We start from the raw sequence: 16,371 nt of genomic DNA, 5'->3' as shown, positions 1-16,371 counted from the left end.
CAGTGGGGTCTCCTTCAATCCCAGGGCCCATTGTTTGGGGCTGGGCGCCATCTGGTGGTAGCTCTTCCTACTCTCCGGTCCCTTCAGATGTGAGGCTCCATCCCTGGTACCCTGTCCTCTCCCCCTTCACACCCAGCAGGACAGGGATGCTCCGGGAGAGAACTAGAGGAAGTGAACCCGCCACTTCCCACCGTGCTTCCTTCACTTCCTGCCTGGCCTCCGAGAGGCTGGGGTCAGGGCTGGGAATGACAAGTGGGGTTTGACAGTGAGGGTAGAGACTGGGCTGTTCTTGGGGGCCATGACTATGGTTTGAGCCTGCCCTCCAGAGAGCTCTGATCTGGAGGGTTTCCAAAGCTGGGCCCGCCAGTCAGAGATGGCCCAGTAGCACATCCACACAGATCCCCCAGGCTCTTATGAGGTAATTTTATTTGTTTTCTCATTTTAGGTAAAAATAGTAAATACAAGATAATCTTAATAAAGGTAAAAATACATTATTTGGATTTTGTTGTTCTCTAAACAATGACAACTTTTCTCTACAGTACAATTTTTGATTTAGTGTTTTTAAACTTTTTTTTATATAAACAAATATAACTATTTAGCTATTATGCTATCTGGGTTCTCATCTGGCACTTAAGAGTAGGTCACAGGTCACCTCCCGGTTCTGGTTGTGTGTGTGTGTGTGTGTGTGTGTGTGTGTGTGTGTGTGTACGCACGCAAGCGCTTACGTGCACACACATGTGCGTATGTTGGGGAGGAATAAGACAGGACTCAGGTGCAGAGGGCGGGCTTCCCAGGACACAGCTGTCGTCCTGATTCCAGTGGGAGGGCACACATGTGCATCCAAGATGGCCTTTTCCTGCTTTGGCCTTGGAGGCTGGACAGGAGGTCTCGAATGTGTCTGATGGCATTTCTTCCCTCCTTGGGGTAGCTTGTCTCTCCCAACAGCCTAGTTTCCCAATCCTGGATCCAGGCAGTTTCTGGGCTACAGATATCAGCCCACGTGCCCAGGACGGAGCCAATGGGACCCCTGCTCCCTGACAGGGTTGACACTGGGACATTTGGTCTGGCTTTGGAATGCTGTTAGAAGTCACGAGTGCCCCCAGGCCGCTAAATGTCCTTGCCCTTGTTCACCCTCAGGTGGTCTTTGTTCAAATTCTTTCCAAACTTCTCACTGAGCTGTTGGATCAGGTCTGCCAGCTCTCCGGTAGCTTGAGACTTCTCCTCCAGGAGCTCATAGCGAAGGCTTGAGATGTCTTGCTTGATCTCTTTGAGTTCACCTGTGTAAAGACAGAAAAGAGGGCTTGGTGGGGATGTGCCTGTAGCAGGAAGGAGGTTCTGTGCTGTGGGTGCAGGTCCAGCCCTGGGGTGGATGAGTTTTGGGGGAGTGTATTGGGAATCTTGAAGATCCTTGTGCCCACAGATGTCCTCGGAGGAGTGCCACCCAGCCTGTTTCCCACACACACTTACAGCCCCGCCTCCCATTCCTGGAAAGCCTCTCCCTTCACGGCTTGGAGAGGTGGAATTCAGGGCTGTGAATTTTCGGGCACCTGTTTCACACACTGCTGGCTCTGGTGTTGGCCTCAGAGCCAGTATACACAGATGTCAAGAGCAAGCAAGGTGCTCATTAGCTGGGACATCCATTTCATGATGCTCTGCTTGGTTCTGTGGATGTGTGCAGAGGAGAGAAACCCCAAGCTCTGGAGAACAGGGCTCTGGACAATGAATGTAGCCCCAGGGCTGGCCAGCTGCCGGCTGCAGCTTCCCTTAGTTCTTAGAAGCAGCCTGACCTCCCTAAGGTGAGCCCCCCTGATGCCTGCAGCTGCCTCCTCCCCTAATAGGGGACCACCAGACAGTCACTTTCATTTTCTGTTTCCATAGTGACCCCAGTGGTTAGAAGCCAGATGGGTCTGGACCTGTGGGAATCTATTAAGCACAAAGGGGAGTAGAAAGATTCTTTTCTCTTATGTTGGACACCAGGCTTAATTCTGGCAGGGGGCCACTGCTTGTGGGTATACATACTACTCCCATCTCTTATGCAGTGTGCTTAAATATATAAAGTGCAGAGATCTCATATACACAATTATACCCCCTGCTTTTATTAGGGTTCTTCACTAAGCCCCGGGCTCATGTCAATTACGTTAAAATGACATCTGGGTACCCACCCCCAGGCTGTATTAGTTACCTTCCTGTCCATCACAGCCCCACGCCGCCTGAGGCTGGCTGATGTGGCACCCCATGATCTCATAATTGGGGCTCACAAGGGGTGGTAGGGCTGCTGCTCTATGAGCTCAGCAGCTAGACTGGGTGTTGCCATTGTGAGGGCTCGATGCTAGGTACCCAAGATATGAAGCCAAGGGTCACTCAGTAGCTGAGCTCTTTTTTGTGGCCCCGTGGCCCAAGTGAGGGGAGACAGGTTACCCCCAGTTGTGGACAAGAGTCTTTCAAATATTTATCCTAGATGTTACATGATGAATGACCTGGTGTAAGGCATCTGAATCTAAAGATTCTTGCTTAAGTTAGACTGAAAACTAGCTCTCTCAGTGAGACTGAGGTAGACGGAACTCCAGTGAGCACGGGAAGCACCTAATGCTGTTCTCTAAAGTGTCAGCCACAGGCCTCGCCTCAGGCATGAGGCTGGGATCTGCACTTTCGCCAGCTGCCACTAAAGAGGGACACTTCAGAGTTCCTCAGAGAAACTGCCGTCGCCATAACCCCCAGACCTTGGAACAGAGATGCGATGCGCAGCTGGGTCCGAGCCAGTGGAAGATTCTGAAAATGGGACCCTTTTGTATATGTGCCCATATAAGGTGTGAATGGATTGATTCTAGGCCATCCTGAATCCAAAGGGCTTGAAGACAACTGTGGATGTCATCACTGTGAGAAGCAGACTAGCAATGTCCCATTTCTCTATGATGTCCACAGTGTCATTGTTAACGGTTGGCCTCAGGATGAGTTACATCACACAGCAAACAGGAACTAAGGTGACAGGTGGAATCCTGCGCTAATCATCTGGGTTAGGAGGGGATCCGGGACCATCCAGGAACCAATCTAATCACGTGCCTTCCTTACAGGGGAGGAGGTAGAAGGTAGAAGGGCGGGGTAGAGATGATGGTTGCCGGGTGGCAGGAGAGGAGGTGATGGGGGCTGTGTGGACTTTGAGGGGAAGGGGGAGTCTGAGGGGAGGGGCGGACCCTGAGGGGAGGGGCAAGTGCAGAGATAAGGGGTGGACCAGCTGCTGCTGCTTGCTGCAGGGAGGAAGTGAAGACCTTGGTCTCCCCAGCTCACGGGAATGCATCTGCTTGCACTGAAGAGCAAGGCATTCTCCAGAAAGAACGCAGAACCCAAACTACTCCAGTCTTCACCTGAGAGAACCGTGCTTGCCCCAGATCTGTAAACTTAGAGTAAAATCGCTCTGGGGCCTCCCATACCTTCGTTGACTTCATCATTCTCCCGGTCCACCTGGGCCTTCAGCACGTATCTCTTAATGAGACGCTTCATGATCTTCTGAAAGGAGAAACATGGCAGCGCTCAGGGGCAGCGCTCAGAGGCAGCGAGGCCAGCACCGTCACATTCTCTCACCCAGCCAGGCCTCAGCACTGGACGCCAGCAGCCTAGTGTGGTCCCAGGGTGCTCTGTCTAGCGGAGAGGCCTTGGGCAGAGCTCTGCTTAGCCTCCCTACCTCCCAGGAGGTGAGAACAGGACACTTCCAACTGATGGGAAGCCAAGCCAAGGAGAAAGGGAAGGAGAACCATCTTGGAGTCACAGCTCTGCTTGAGGACCTTAGGCCCAGTGTTGCTATAGCCCGACAGGGAATTCTGGGAAGTCTTATCAGGTCCTTGGGGCAAATGCAGCCCTCATGGGTAACAGTGAGTGGCCTGCTGTTCATGAGAGCAGTTAAGGCCAGGTTAGAGGATGCTGTCTATACTTGGAGGGTTGCCAGTGTCAACTGCACTTTCAGCTGGACCTTGATGGAGAGACTATGTCCCCGCATGCGCACAGGCCTGACCCTGTACACCTGTTATGGAGGAGCAAGGCTTTGGTCCCTAGCTTCCAGATAACTTGCTGGCAAGTATCCCTTAGGTGAGCAAAGTTTGAACTACACGTAAGGGGCACCGAGAGTAGTGCTCGTGTCAGGAGCTGAGCCCAGAGGAGCCGAGCTTTGGGTTTTGCCAGCCAGGGTTCTAATGAAATCAGAGGTTCAAAATCTTCCAAAACCTGGGATTTTAGCTCTCATGAGCAGCCTGAAGGGAGGGGCCGGGGTCCCCTGCTCCCTGGTGCTACCCGGTCCAGCCAGTGCTTGGTTCACCTGACCACACCTAGAACTAAGGACATGGCAGTATCTTCTGGAGTTCAGTAGCTGGTAGTGGACCTGGGCTCGGTCCTGAGTTCTCTCTGACCACAGGAAGACGGAACTGTGCTGTGTGCCAGGCACCGGAGGCTTCGAGTCATTTTCCTGCTAATGCTCTCAGCAGGGACTATCACAGTCCCAAGGTGTTACCTGTACTGAGCTAAATTTCTTTCACCCACGGCCTGGGTGAGTTTAGTCAGCCCCTCTTCAGCCGTGCCTGTGGGCTCCTGTCCCCATAGCTCTATGGTTTGGATGATGGGAACCACTCATTATCGAGCTCCCCTCCCCCTGTCCCCTGTTTGTTCACCCCCGTGAGGTGGGTGTTAGCACAGCAGTGTCTGAAGGGTACATTCTTCTACTCTCTGAAGCAGGGTATCTACAGGAACATGTACCCACCCTCTGGTACCTTCAGTGGAAACACGAACCAAACAAACACAGAGAGCAAAACTGTTCTTTATAGATTCTCACAGGAGGCAATGGAGTTACCTGTTAAATCTAAAACATCCTGAGCATTTGTCTACTGCACAGTGCTAGGCTGACTCAAGTACAGGGGAGCTAGTTGAACCAGTCCCCTTTCAAGGCAAACCTCAATAATTAAGTGTCCCTGCTGGGTGCGCTCCTATAGGCTTGGAATGCCAGCGCTCTGAGACAGGTTAGTGATTTCCTGACCAGTTCCAGGTCTGGGCTACACAGCGAGACCCCGTCTCAGTGAAGCCAGCAAACGGCCTCTCTACTTCTGGAGTGAAAGAGTCTCCCTGTTACTGATGAAGATGGCAAGGCAGAACCTAGAAATGAAGGGGATGAGAGGCACCTTTCTGTGGGTGTAGAAGTCACCACACTGCTTCCTAGTTAGTAGTGTCTGCTGTGCTCCTGATTGAGTCACACAATCAATCCAAGTCTCCAGAAATATCCCAAGGGCTATCTATGCTTATCACTTCAGAACACGGCTGCCAAGCTCCAGTCTGAATTGGCGGCGGCGGGGGAGGGGGAGGAGGAGGAAGGAAGAGGGAGAGGAGGAGGAGGAGGGAAAGGAGGAGGGGGAGGGAGAGGAGGAGGAGGGAGAGGAGAAGGAGGAGGGAGAGGAGGAGGAGGAGGGAGAGGAGGAGGAGGGAGAGGAGGAGGAGGAGGGAGAGGAGGGGGAGGGAGAGGAGGAGGAGGAAGAGGAGGAGGGGGAGGGAGAGGAGGGGGAGGGAGAGGAGGAAGGAGAGGAGGAGGGAGAGGAGGAGGGGGAGGGAGAGGAGGGGGAGGGAGAGGAGGGGGAGGGAGAGGAGGAGGAGGGAGAGGAGGAGGAGGGAGAGGAGGAGGGAGAGAAGGAGGAGGGAGAGGAGGAGGAAGAGGAGGAGGGAGAGGAGGAGGAGGAGGGAGAGGAGGAGGAGGAAGAAGAAGAGGAGGAGGGAGAAGAAGAGGAGGAGGGAGAGGAGGAGGGAGCTAAGACATTCATGCTGCATCTTATAGCCTGTGTTAGTCTTACTCACAGAACTGATCTCAATCTTCCCAGAAGCTCAGGGACAGATGAACTGTTACTTACAGATGACTTGTGGGTTCAGAGTGTGAGGGACTTCTTTAGGGCCTCACAGATGGGGAGCAGGGGAGGCCAGGGTTTAAGTTTAGCCAACATGAAAACCGAAGCCGCAATAAGGTGAATTCTCTGGTGGTTTGGGGAATGAGGAGCTCATGAGCTGGATCCGTTCGTCAGTGGGCTTGGGCGGGCTCTGGGTCCCTCTTAGAGAAAGAAGCCTTATGTCGGCAGACGGGCGACCTCGCAGAAGGCTAGAGTTCCTGGCCTCACAGCCTTTGCGCTTGAATACACATGGCCCATTCACTAACTGCTTGATCTGTGTGGGTTTCTGCAGTTTTGGGGTACAGAGAGTAGAGACTGGAACAACATGGGAGCTGAAGGACAAGATGGCGATGGTGCACCTCAAAGCAGAAAATGGTTGGAAGGTATTCTCCCCGACATGCATGCCAGAAGGTTCTGGAGAAAGTGGTTATCAAGTTTCCTCTGCTTCATTGTGTGTGTGTGTGTGTGTGTGTGTGTGTGTGTGTGTGTGTGTGTGTGTGTGTGTAGGGTAGGGTGGGACAGATGTAGGGAAGGTGGAGAGAGGGGAGGGAGGGCGCCCTTTGTGCTGAACTGTAGACATCTTGCTTTCTTCCACTGAGTCCTTTGGCTTCATGAAGATGACCTTTCCCTCTCCCCAACCCCTGGCCCGTCCCCGGCCCCACCCCCACGACTTTAACTAGCAGCAGAGGTATTTTAGTGCTGTTACTCAGCAGAGGAGGTGTACAGTGAGTAAGAAGGGGCTGTCATACAGCATAGCGAGCATCCAGTTGCAAGGAGCACCTCGCCAGGGCAGGCTCCTGGGGTCAGTGCTCTCTGGGTGCAGGTGGGAGGGGACACAGACCCTCCTTTCGGGGGCCTGTGAATCTTCATGCTGCCAAGGTGGCCAAGAGCACAGGCTTTGAAGAGAATACATAGCGTATACTGACAGAGGCAAGTGGGGTGGAACCAGATGGACATGGCGTAGCCCTCCGCCAACAAAAAGCGGCAGCTTATGGGAGTGTGCTCGGCAGAAGCCACACATGACGGTCATGTTTGTGAGGCCCTGGCACAAGAAAAGCAGCACCCGTGGCTGGCTGTAACACGCTGGTTTGTCTCACAGTAGAGGACAGCTGGAAGGTGAACCAGAAGACTCTGCCTCCCCTGAAGCCAGGCTGGGATAGGAGTTCAAGGCTAGCCTTAGCTACATAGCAAGTTTTAAGCCAGCTTGGGCTACATGAGGTCCTGTCTCAAGAAACCCAACCAAGCCGCTGCCCCCAACAATAACAAAATAAACGCCCTCCCTTTCAAACAACCTGCTGTGTCATGCGAGCTAAGGTCTGCTTGGATAGTGGACTGTGCCTGGATTCTGAGGTGTCTTTAGGCTGTGGCTGCGTCCTTTGTCATAGAGAAATGCTTCCCTCACAGAGTGGGTATTGGGGTCTGTACCCCTAAGAGATGGACTCTTGGAACAGGCCACAGGGCAACTCTGAGGGGAGAGGAACTTAACCATGCCAACGATATCATGGTTGGTCTATTGTTTGGTCTCTTGGGCTGGGAACGACCTGACTAAAGCCAACAGCTAGTGCTGAGGGGATCTAGCAATCCAAGGTGGCTCCCCCAGTCTGTAGGAACAAAGACCAAACAATGCAGTAGGACAATGGAAAAGCTTAAAACAGAGAATACTAGCCATCAGGGAACGCCTAAGGATTGGTCAAAGGGACTCAGGCTCAGGGATGCTGGTGACAGGGCAGAGTGGAATACTCCAGGGTTTCTGCCAATGACCAGACTGTACAAGGTTGACAGAACAGGCACTCAGTGAGCTAGCAGCTCTGGGGAGAAGAACGAGGCCTTCAGGTTCTCTGCACGTGTGGAAACTACTGTGTGACGAGCACATAGACTGGAAGGCTCCCCGTGGGCTCACAGACAGGCAAAGCCGCTCATGTCACCCTCAGACCCATCCTTTGGCTTTGCCTGTTGCTGCTGGTGACAGGACTCTGGCTCCTTGTCCTCACCCACTCAAGGGACTGCCAAGCCCCAGCAAGGCAGGGCTGAGGGAACTCTGGGGGACACACTGGGAAGAGAAATGCCAGGCTAGTGCCTGGGCAGTGTTCTGGGGTCACAGAAGTGCCCTCAGAATCAGGTGGTCAGGTGGGTCACAACCGGATGTGGGGCCTCAGCCAGGCAGACCTCTTAACTGTAAAATTTGCCAGAATCTGGGGGAGCCCGCTTCCACGTGTCCTTTGAGGTCATCTCAAGGTCAATGTCCTGAGTAGACAACTACAGCTCAGGAGGATGCCCAGACATAGAGCACAGCTGGTTCAGGGGTCTCCTCAGTCTGCCCATCCCCCAGCCCTTGTCAGGTGCCTCTGTGCGTTCCTGCGATGAATACTTGAATAAGTAGCCTGGAGCTTTTCTCTAAGCGACAAAAGACAAGCAAGCTTCCCAAGGTCACCCCTAGCCTGAGGCTGAAAAGCAGCCAATCTCTGTCATCGCAGCAGGGGTTCTTGGGAGATTTAAGGCTGGGCGGATGGAGGCCGTGATGCTGGTAGGCAGATAGGAGAGGGCTGCGGGGCTGATCGAGATTCATCTGTGAGCAGGGCACCCGCAGGCAATCACCCTTTATCTCATAGCTGCCTCCGCCCAAGACGGAGTTTCTACAAGGTATTCCTATCTTCTCGGTGACAGGGAAAAATCTACGCTCTTCTCCCAGAAGCTGCGAAGTGGGAGCCTTCTGCTGGTCAGAGGGCTAAGACTGTAAAACAGCTCAAAGCAGATCAAACTGGGCATCTCCATTCTGCACACGATTCAACTCAAGAGCTGCCCGCTGCCAATTTTGAGCTCGTGGCGTCCGATAAAACCGTACGCGCTTTGGAGGCTGAACTGTTTCTTAATTGTGCAATTAAATCCTCTCCACTGCACAGCTGGCTTCTGAAACCCAGATGAGGAGACTCAGCTAGAGACCTGTGTCAGGGAGACGCCAGGTCTGTAAGGGCTCCCTTGGGAAGGCAGCACCAGAGGCAAGTCGCCTTCTCATGTCAGTCCAGAGGGCTACCCAGGACAACATCACAGCCAGGAGAGACCACACTTAGGGGAGTGGAAGGCTGGGGAAGAATGTCTAACAGCTAACCGGTGGTTACCTTGCATCACCACCCGGGAGCCGGTTCAAACTGGAACAGAGATTTAGCCCAGGTTTCCAGAAGGGATGTAGGGAATGCAGGCAGAGGGGCTACCAGTCTAAGGACAGGTGTGCATGGATGATCCTGAGATCCACCTGGCCACCTTGGGCACACTGGGTGTCATGGAGGGGGCCACGCCTTCCCCTCAGGCCCTGCTGGCTGTGTGTCCAGACTGTGCATTGCCTGTGTCTGTTTTTCCCCACTGTCCCCTCACACAGCCCGACTGTGACCGTCAGTCCTTATATCTGAACCTGCACACGTGTCCCCCTTACCTGCATCCTGACTGATGACTGAAGCTGAATACAGTCTTACTGGGTCTGTCCCTATGGTTACCCTCCTCTCCTGGACCTTCTTGGAGAGCTCTGCCCCCCCTCCTGAGTGGCAGTGCCCTGCCTTCCTTCCGACCTTACTTTCTGCCCTCCCCTCCAGCAGCTCGAGATCTTTGTGCAAGCATCTTCGTCTATGAGGTTGTCTGTCTGAGGTCTTGGCCAACTCTCCTCTCCGTGAAAATGCCCTTCTAGCTAGGCCTTCCTGGTTTTCTCCAGGTTTAACCTTATTCTTTGCTTCTTGGGACTTCGATCAGTTTGATGCCGCACGCGGTCTATGGCTTTGTCATCTGTCTCTCCCCTTAAGTGGCCTGGAGGTGCCCCTAAGGTACTTTCTGCCTTCTTGGTGAATGGCACAGTGTCTGCCATTCGGCAGGCGCTCCGGAGGGAGCTGAGCTCTGTGCTCGCACAGCAGTGTGACTGGGTCCATCTCGGTGGGATCCACCTCTGCCCACGCTTTGGACAGGGTAGTTACCTGGTATCTGGTGGGCTTGCTGAAGGTGCTGTTAGCTGTCAGGTTTTCAGAATTCCTCATGCCGGCCTGGTAGCGAGTCTTCTGGAGCAAGGAAAGAAAAACACACGCATGCATGCAGGACTTGAGAGTATCTACCTACAGGGCCAGTGTGGAGGGGGACCTTCTGGAAATAGATTTGGAAATGGCATGGCTTCCTAGAGGGTTGCTCCTGGGGACTGAGTTGTCATGGTAACAGACTTATTGACCCTTTTGGTCGAGGAAGCCCTGAGTTTTTTGCCTTTCCTCTAGAACACCTCAGAGGTTCTGCCATGCTGCGAACCTGAGACCACGGAAGCGGAAGTGAGAGAGACGGGGCAGGGAACTCGGTTCTCAGGTCATCCTCTGGGTACTTTCTACAAAAAGCTATTCTATCTCCACATGCCCTCGGACATCTGTTCTCAGCCTGTGTCAAACCCAGGCTTTCACGGGGGACGCCTAAGACCATCTGCATATCAGATATTTACACACGATTCATATCCTGCAGAATTAGCGTTGTGAAGTAGCAATGAGAGTAATGTTATGGTTGGGGTAACCACAACTTGGGGAACTGTGCTCCAGGGTTGCAGTGTTAGGAGGGTAAAGAGCCACTGCTTTTAGGGAGCTCCCCTCTACTGGGGTCATGTCTTTCTAGGGCAGCAGGCAGTTTGCTGAACTCAAGCATCTCCCTAAGGGGTTTGGGGCCATTCTGCTGGGTGGTGCTTTGCTGAGGTGCCTGGTAGGTTTTACAAGGCAATGGCCCCTCACAGCTCCCAGCTGGCTGGCTTCCTTTGTTTGAAGCAGGGAGTCAAACACAGCCTTCCCCCTCCCCTCCCCCTCCTCCTCCTCCCCTCCCTCCTCCCTTCCCTCCTTCCTCCTCCCGCTCCCCTCATCTTCTCACCCCCCCCACGCCCAATGCTACCTACCCTGAATTTGGAGTTCAGCATGCCCATTTCCAGGTCGTTTTCACAGCGTTTGGCCTTAGATTTGCAGAGCTTTATGAGGCACATCTTGATTCTCATTATGAGATAATAAAAGGATTTAGGACTCGGCACCAGGTTAAAGGGAGCAGGGAGAGTTCTTCCTTCATCAAAGTAGGAAAGCCAGAGCTTGGCTCGAGCAAATTTCCACTCCACGTCTGCGTCTTCCTGCAGAACAAGGGAACAGTTACATGTGTCAGAGGCCACGATGATATAGGATGATGGGAAACAAGAGGAAGAAGGGTGCTACGCCGAGGAGAACATTGGAACCCACATAGGTTCAAATCCTGGCTGTGGTCCTTACGAGTTGTGAAAACTATGGCATTTGACTTAGCAGTTCTGGACCTCAGCTAACTCATCTATAAAATGGGAATGTAAACTGTTTACCTGCTTCAAAGGTGGCTAGAAAAACTAAAGGAACTACATATCCATAGAAGACATGTAACCATGCCAGACACAGGCATGAAATGTTGTTAATCTCCCCGGCGGGGAGCAGGCCTTACTGCCAGCTTCCTGCAGAGGAAACATTCTACTCTGTGCTTTCTGGCCTGTGTTTAGGGGGAGGCGTATCTTTTGGATCCCACAGTCTGGCCAATGGCACGATGGATTAATCACTGTCAGCCTGCCTGCGGCTGACCTAGAGATACGCGCCCACTCTGAGAAAGGATCTCGTGCTGGGCTTGGCCTAACCAGGGCTCAAAGTCTGTTCCATGGCTGATATTAGAGCTGAGGAGTTCTCAGTCAGCCTGAGGCGGGGAGGTGGAACGGAGAATGGGGTTCGAGCCAACAGTGGGAGCGGTGCTGGGCAGTGAGAACCCCTGAGCTGTGTGAACCACTGAGCAGCGTGAACTACTTAGGAGTGTGAACCACTGATTAGTGTAAACCACAGAGCCGTGTGAACCACTGATCAGTATGAACCACTGAGCAGTGTGAACCACCGAGCTGTGTGAACACTGGCGGTAGAGAACTGTGAGAGCCCTGTAGAAGGGTTTTCTCACTTTTAAAAGAAATTGTTTTGCTCGTTTAAATGCTGACACAAAAGGCTAGGTGGAGGGTTGGGGGTCGAGGATGCAGTCAGGCGGCAATGCACAGTGGCTCCTCAGAGAGCCATGACTGTCCCAGATGGAGGAGGAGAGGGATGGGGTCGCAGGGGCGGGTGAGCCTATGGATCCTGACAGGAAGTGCTCACTGTCTAGTGAATGAATCCGTAAGTGTCCTCATGGAAGGCTTACAAATATTCACTCACCACTGCCAAATGTGCTCATGAGACCCAGGGTTCATGCCCCATATAATTCTTGGCTCATGGGGACAGTTCACAGCCTCTGACTTGGATAAGAAGTTGTCCAGGGCCTAGAGGGGAGGGGCTAGGTCACAGTGTTTGCCCATCTCATATCACCCTGAGCTATGAGCTATGGGCTCCCCAGCCCTGGACCAAGCAGGTATCGCTTAGCCAACCTTGTCATGCCAGGGCTAAGTGGACTGAACCTCAAACTGTTTGCTTAAATCTCCGGGTGGGAGATATAGAGACCCACAGGTTTTCTTCAAGCACTCTTTGCCCTTTCTTACACTGGGAAAAACGAGGTTCAGCAGGATAGGACTGGTTGGCAATAGTTTATTTGCACAGGAAACCAAATATATTAAAATGCTTCTTAAGATGTCACTGGTCTATCCCTCCCGTGTGTGCTGCATTCTCTGGGGAGTGGGGTGGGTGGGGTGCAAGTCTGTGGTCTGCAATGGTCTTTCTGGGAGTGTATATGATGGACCAAATGACCTTAAAAACCATCTGCTGTCGCCCTCACCCCACTTTTCTGGGATGCGAATGGATTTGCAGACAGAACCTTTTTGAAAGGTGCTTGACGTTAGATGAGGTTACACGGGCGCACTGATCAGGCAGATTGGCAGAAAGGCCCTGGAAGGGCACAGCTGGGAGGCTGCTCTCTGAGTGTCCAGGAGGACAGCCTCACAGGGAACCATCTGCCTGGGCGTCCTGCTCTTCTGTCTCCTACCGCTATAAGAAAATAAATGCCCGAGGTTAAAGCCACACAGTCTGATTCTACCCTTTTTAAAAAAATCCGTATTTGGACTGAGTTTTTTATTTTCCTACATGAAAAATGTGGATGCAATAGTTTCTTCTTATTGAGGGTTTGCCAGCAAGTGCGACAGGCCACGACTGAGCCTGCGTCCACTTCCGGCTCCCCGCCCTACAGGAGGATTGTGGTCCCATCCTTGTGGTCCCATCCTTGGCATCCTTTCCGATCCGTCTCCCCCACTCGTTTACGTGTGTCCTCGTATTCATAGGAGATTTGCCTGCTTGTGTTTGGAGAAATACAATTTGCACTTTTCATTTAATAGCACCGGGGGGAGCTTCTCCCTAACTTACAAAGCATAAGGAGGTAGACGTTGAAAGGGACTCTGTCCATCGCCTTTTCCCACAGTTCTGCCTATGAGGCAGGCATCCCAATGGGGATCTCTTTTTCCTCTTAAAAAGCAAGTGCATGCGTGCGTGTGTGTGCGTGTGTGTGTGTATGTATGTATGAGCGTGTGTATGTGTGTGTCTGGGGTGGGAATGGCACATGAACATGTGAGTGCAGGTACCAACGGAATATGGAATATGGTATTATAGGAAGATGGTATAAGGTCCCCTGGGTGCTGGGACCTGAACTCTGGTCCTCTGCAAGAGTGGTACCCGCTCTTAATCACCGAGCCATCTCTTCAGCCCCAGTTACCTTTCCCATTTTCTCCTTGAGGAGGTTTTTCTTTTCCAAACACACATACACTCCCAATGTATATCCCCCTTGTCCCCTCTTCCCCCTTGTCCCCTCTTCCACAGGGGACACCTTTCTATAAGGCTTGGAGATTTCCACTGTCATCATTAGGTAAAACCTTCATCTATTCTGTACGCTGGCTTGTTTTTCAGACATGGTCTTGTGTGTGTTGGTATTCTAGGTATGTGCACTGACCTTTTAAGAAAGGTATTACATTTGTTTATTACTGTGTGTGCATATGTGTTTGGATGTGTTCATGCTGTGGTGCATGTGTGGAAATCAGAGAGGAACTCTCGGGAGTCAGTTCTCTCTACCACATGGGTCCTGGGATCGAACTCAGGTCACCAGGCTTGGCAACAAGTCCCTTTACCCATTGAGCCATCTTGCTGCCCACCCCCACTATGGCTTCCTTTTCTTCTTAAGTATATTGACTTCTTCAGGGCCATCATGGTCAATTTAACTTGATTCCTTTACTTTGTTTGTTTGTTTTGTTTTGCTTTTTTTAAAAAAAGATTTATTTTATGTATATGAGTATACTATCTCTCTCTTCACCAGAAGAGGGCATCGGATCCCATCACAGATGGTTGTGAGCCACCATGTGGTTGCTGGGAATTGAACTCAGCACCTCTGGAAGAGCAGTCAATGCTCTTAACCGCTGAGCCTTCTCTCCAGCCCTTTAACTTGATTCGTATATTGCTCATTTGAGCTGCTCCAATTCCTTGATGTTCTAATAAGACTGCTCATGGCTTGTGTATTTTAGTTCTTAATAATCATCTGTTGATACCTTTTGTTTTCTTGAAATGTTGGGGATTGATATGGCTCTGCAAATGCTACCACTAAGCTGCACCCCAACTTCTTTATTTTTAAAGCATCTCTTTTCTCCCTCCTTTCCACCCCCCACCCCCTTCCCATTCCTGGGGAATCTCACCGGAGACCTCAACATGCTTGGTGAGCACTTTGGGCCTCATCCACAGCCCGATACTTTCTTTTGACCTCGGTTACCTTTCTTTCTTTTTTTTTTTTTTTTTTTTTTGGTTCTTTTTTTTCGGAGCTGGGGACCGAACCCAGGGCCTTGCGCTTCCTAGGTAAGCGCTCTACCACTGAGCTAAATCCCCAGCCCCTCTCGGTTACCTTTCTGGCAAAGCGGTTTCCATCTTTAGGTGGCCCCAAGCTTTCCAGTCAGTCTCCTTCTCTTCACTTTGCATCTTCTGTGCCTGTTTGCACCGACCCCAAAACGTGGTGATGTGGTGATCACCTTACCTGGCTTTTTAACACTAAAATATTACTTAGTACTGTATGTGTGTGCAGCATGGGAATGCGTGTGCTATGGCACACATGTGGAGGTCAAGGGACGACTTTGTGCGGTTGTTTCTTTCTTTCCTCTTTTATATGGGTTCTGGGGACTGAACCCTGGTCGTCAGGACCTGCACATCAAGTACCTTTACCTGCTAAGCCATCTCCCCAGCCCTTACCTGGTCTTGTTTGTTTTTGTGTATGTGTGTGTAGGGCGTTGTACATACATGGATCTATATGAGTGTGCATGCCTGTATGTGTGCATGTAGAGGCCATAGTTTGATGTTGGGGATCTTTCTCCAACATTTTCCACCGTATTTGAGGGCACAGGTTCCCTCACTGAAGTTGGAGATTACTGACCAGGCTAGGCTGGAGGGCTTGAGAGCTTCCAAGATCCTGCTGCTTTTTCCTTCCCAGAGCTAGGATTACAGGCAAACGGTGCCATGTTTAGCTTTTTACATAGAGTCTCAGGAGCCAGTTTCGGGTCCCCATGCTTGCTAAGTAAGCATGCACTGTATCCACGAAGCAATCTCCACATCCCCATTCTCTGCTTTTTTTCTTATTGACCTATGAGCTCCTTGGGCACAGGGACTTGTCTGCACCGTCACTGTGGGACTGGTTCAGCACACAGTAGGTACTTAAGAAGCACAAGACAGGCAGAGGGGGAATGGGCTCGCAGCCATTGTGATGCGCCAAGGGCTGCCTGAATGCCTGGTTCCTTCTGCTCTCGCTAGGTTTTTCCACATGGTGTCGGCAGCAGGGCTGCCTGTCTGCTACCTACAGTCTTAGCGTCCCACGTGAGGGCGCATGCGTGTCTGATGCCACGGCCCTCTTTGCTGCGGCGTTCTGACTACCAGGGGAAGGACAGCTCGGAGCTGGCTTACCTCGATTTCCTGATAGGAGTTGTTGATCATGGCTATCAGCATGTTGAGCAGCACAACCACCATGGTGACATTATAAACGCCGTACAGCACGTAGCCGATGTTCTCGATGAACTTGTGGTCGTACTTCAGCACCACCGAGATGACCTCAGACAAGCCAAATATGGACCAAAACAGGGTTTTAAAGCTCTCTTCAACTCTACGAGGAAGCAGACGGCTCTTTCAAGCACCTTGAACTAGTTCGCACTTTTGAAATGAAAGCTGCCCTTTCATTACTAGGCTTTAATGGTCTCCCCCTCCCCCCCAACCCCCACACCAAATCGGGACTGGGGTGGGCAGCTCATGCCTATGCTCTGAAATACTGAGATACTCAGATTTCTGAGAAGACTCAGAAAGACTCTCACAGGACAGTTTCTTCCGTTTTAAATTCAAATTTGCTGGGACTCCTGGCTGGGACTTTCTTTCTTTCTTTCTTTCTTTCTTTCTTTCTTTCTTTCTTTCTTTCTTTCTTTCTTTCTTCCTTCCTTCCTTCCTTCCTTCCTTCCTTTCTTTCTTTCTTTTTTATCCCGCTG

At 51.7% G+C, this 16,371-nt stretch overlaps 1 protein-coding gene and 1 long non-coding RNA gene across 2 annotated transcripts in view; one reads left to right on the top strand and one right to left on the bottom strand.

Annotated features, from left to right (window-relative positions):
• LOC102555284 (uncharacterized) overlaps positions 1–16,371 on the top strand; it is a 218,096-nt gene that overhangs the window by 20,339 nt on the left and 181,386 nt on the right. The window lies entirely within an intron of this gene.
• The window catches only part of Trpc7 (transient receptor potential cation channel, subfamily C, member 7), a 121,798-nt gene continuing 106,162 nt past the window's right edge, over positions 736–16,371 (bottom strand). The window contains 5 exon segments of the mRNA NM_001191691.3: positions 736–1,277; positions 3,429–3,504; positions 9,866–9,946; positions 10,807–11,028; positions 15,803–15,998. Coding sequence (NP_001178620.2) covers positions 1,108–1,277; positions 3,429–3,504; positions 9,866–9,946; positions 10,807–11,028; positions 15,803–15,998 — 745 coding nt within the window. The 3' untranslated portion in view covers positions 736–1,107.

The sequence above is a fragment of the Rattus norvegicus genome, chromosome 17 (assembly GCF_021556685.1).
Source record: "Rattus norvegicus strain SHRSP/BbbUtx chromosome 17, alternate assembly SHRSP_T2T, whole genome shotgun sequence".
Lineage (NCBI taxonomy): Eukaryota > Metazoa > Chordata > Mammalia > Rodentia > Muridae > Rattus > Rattus norvegicus.
The sequence above is the reverse complement of the archived record's forward strand: the minus strand, read 5'-3'. Positions and strand labels throughout refer to the sequence as shown.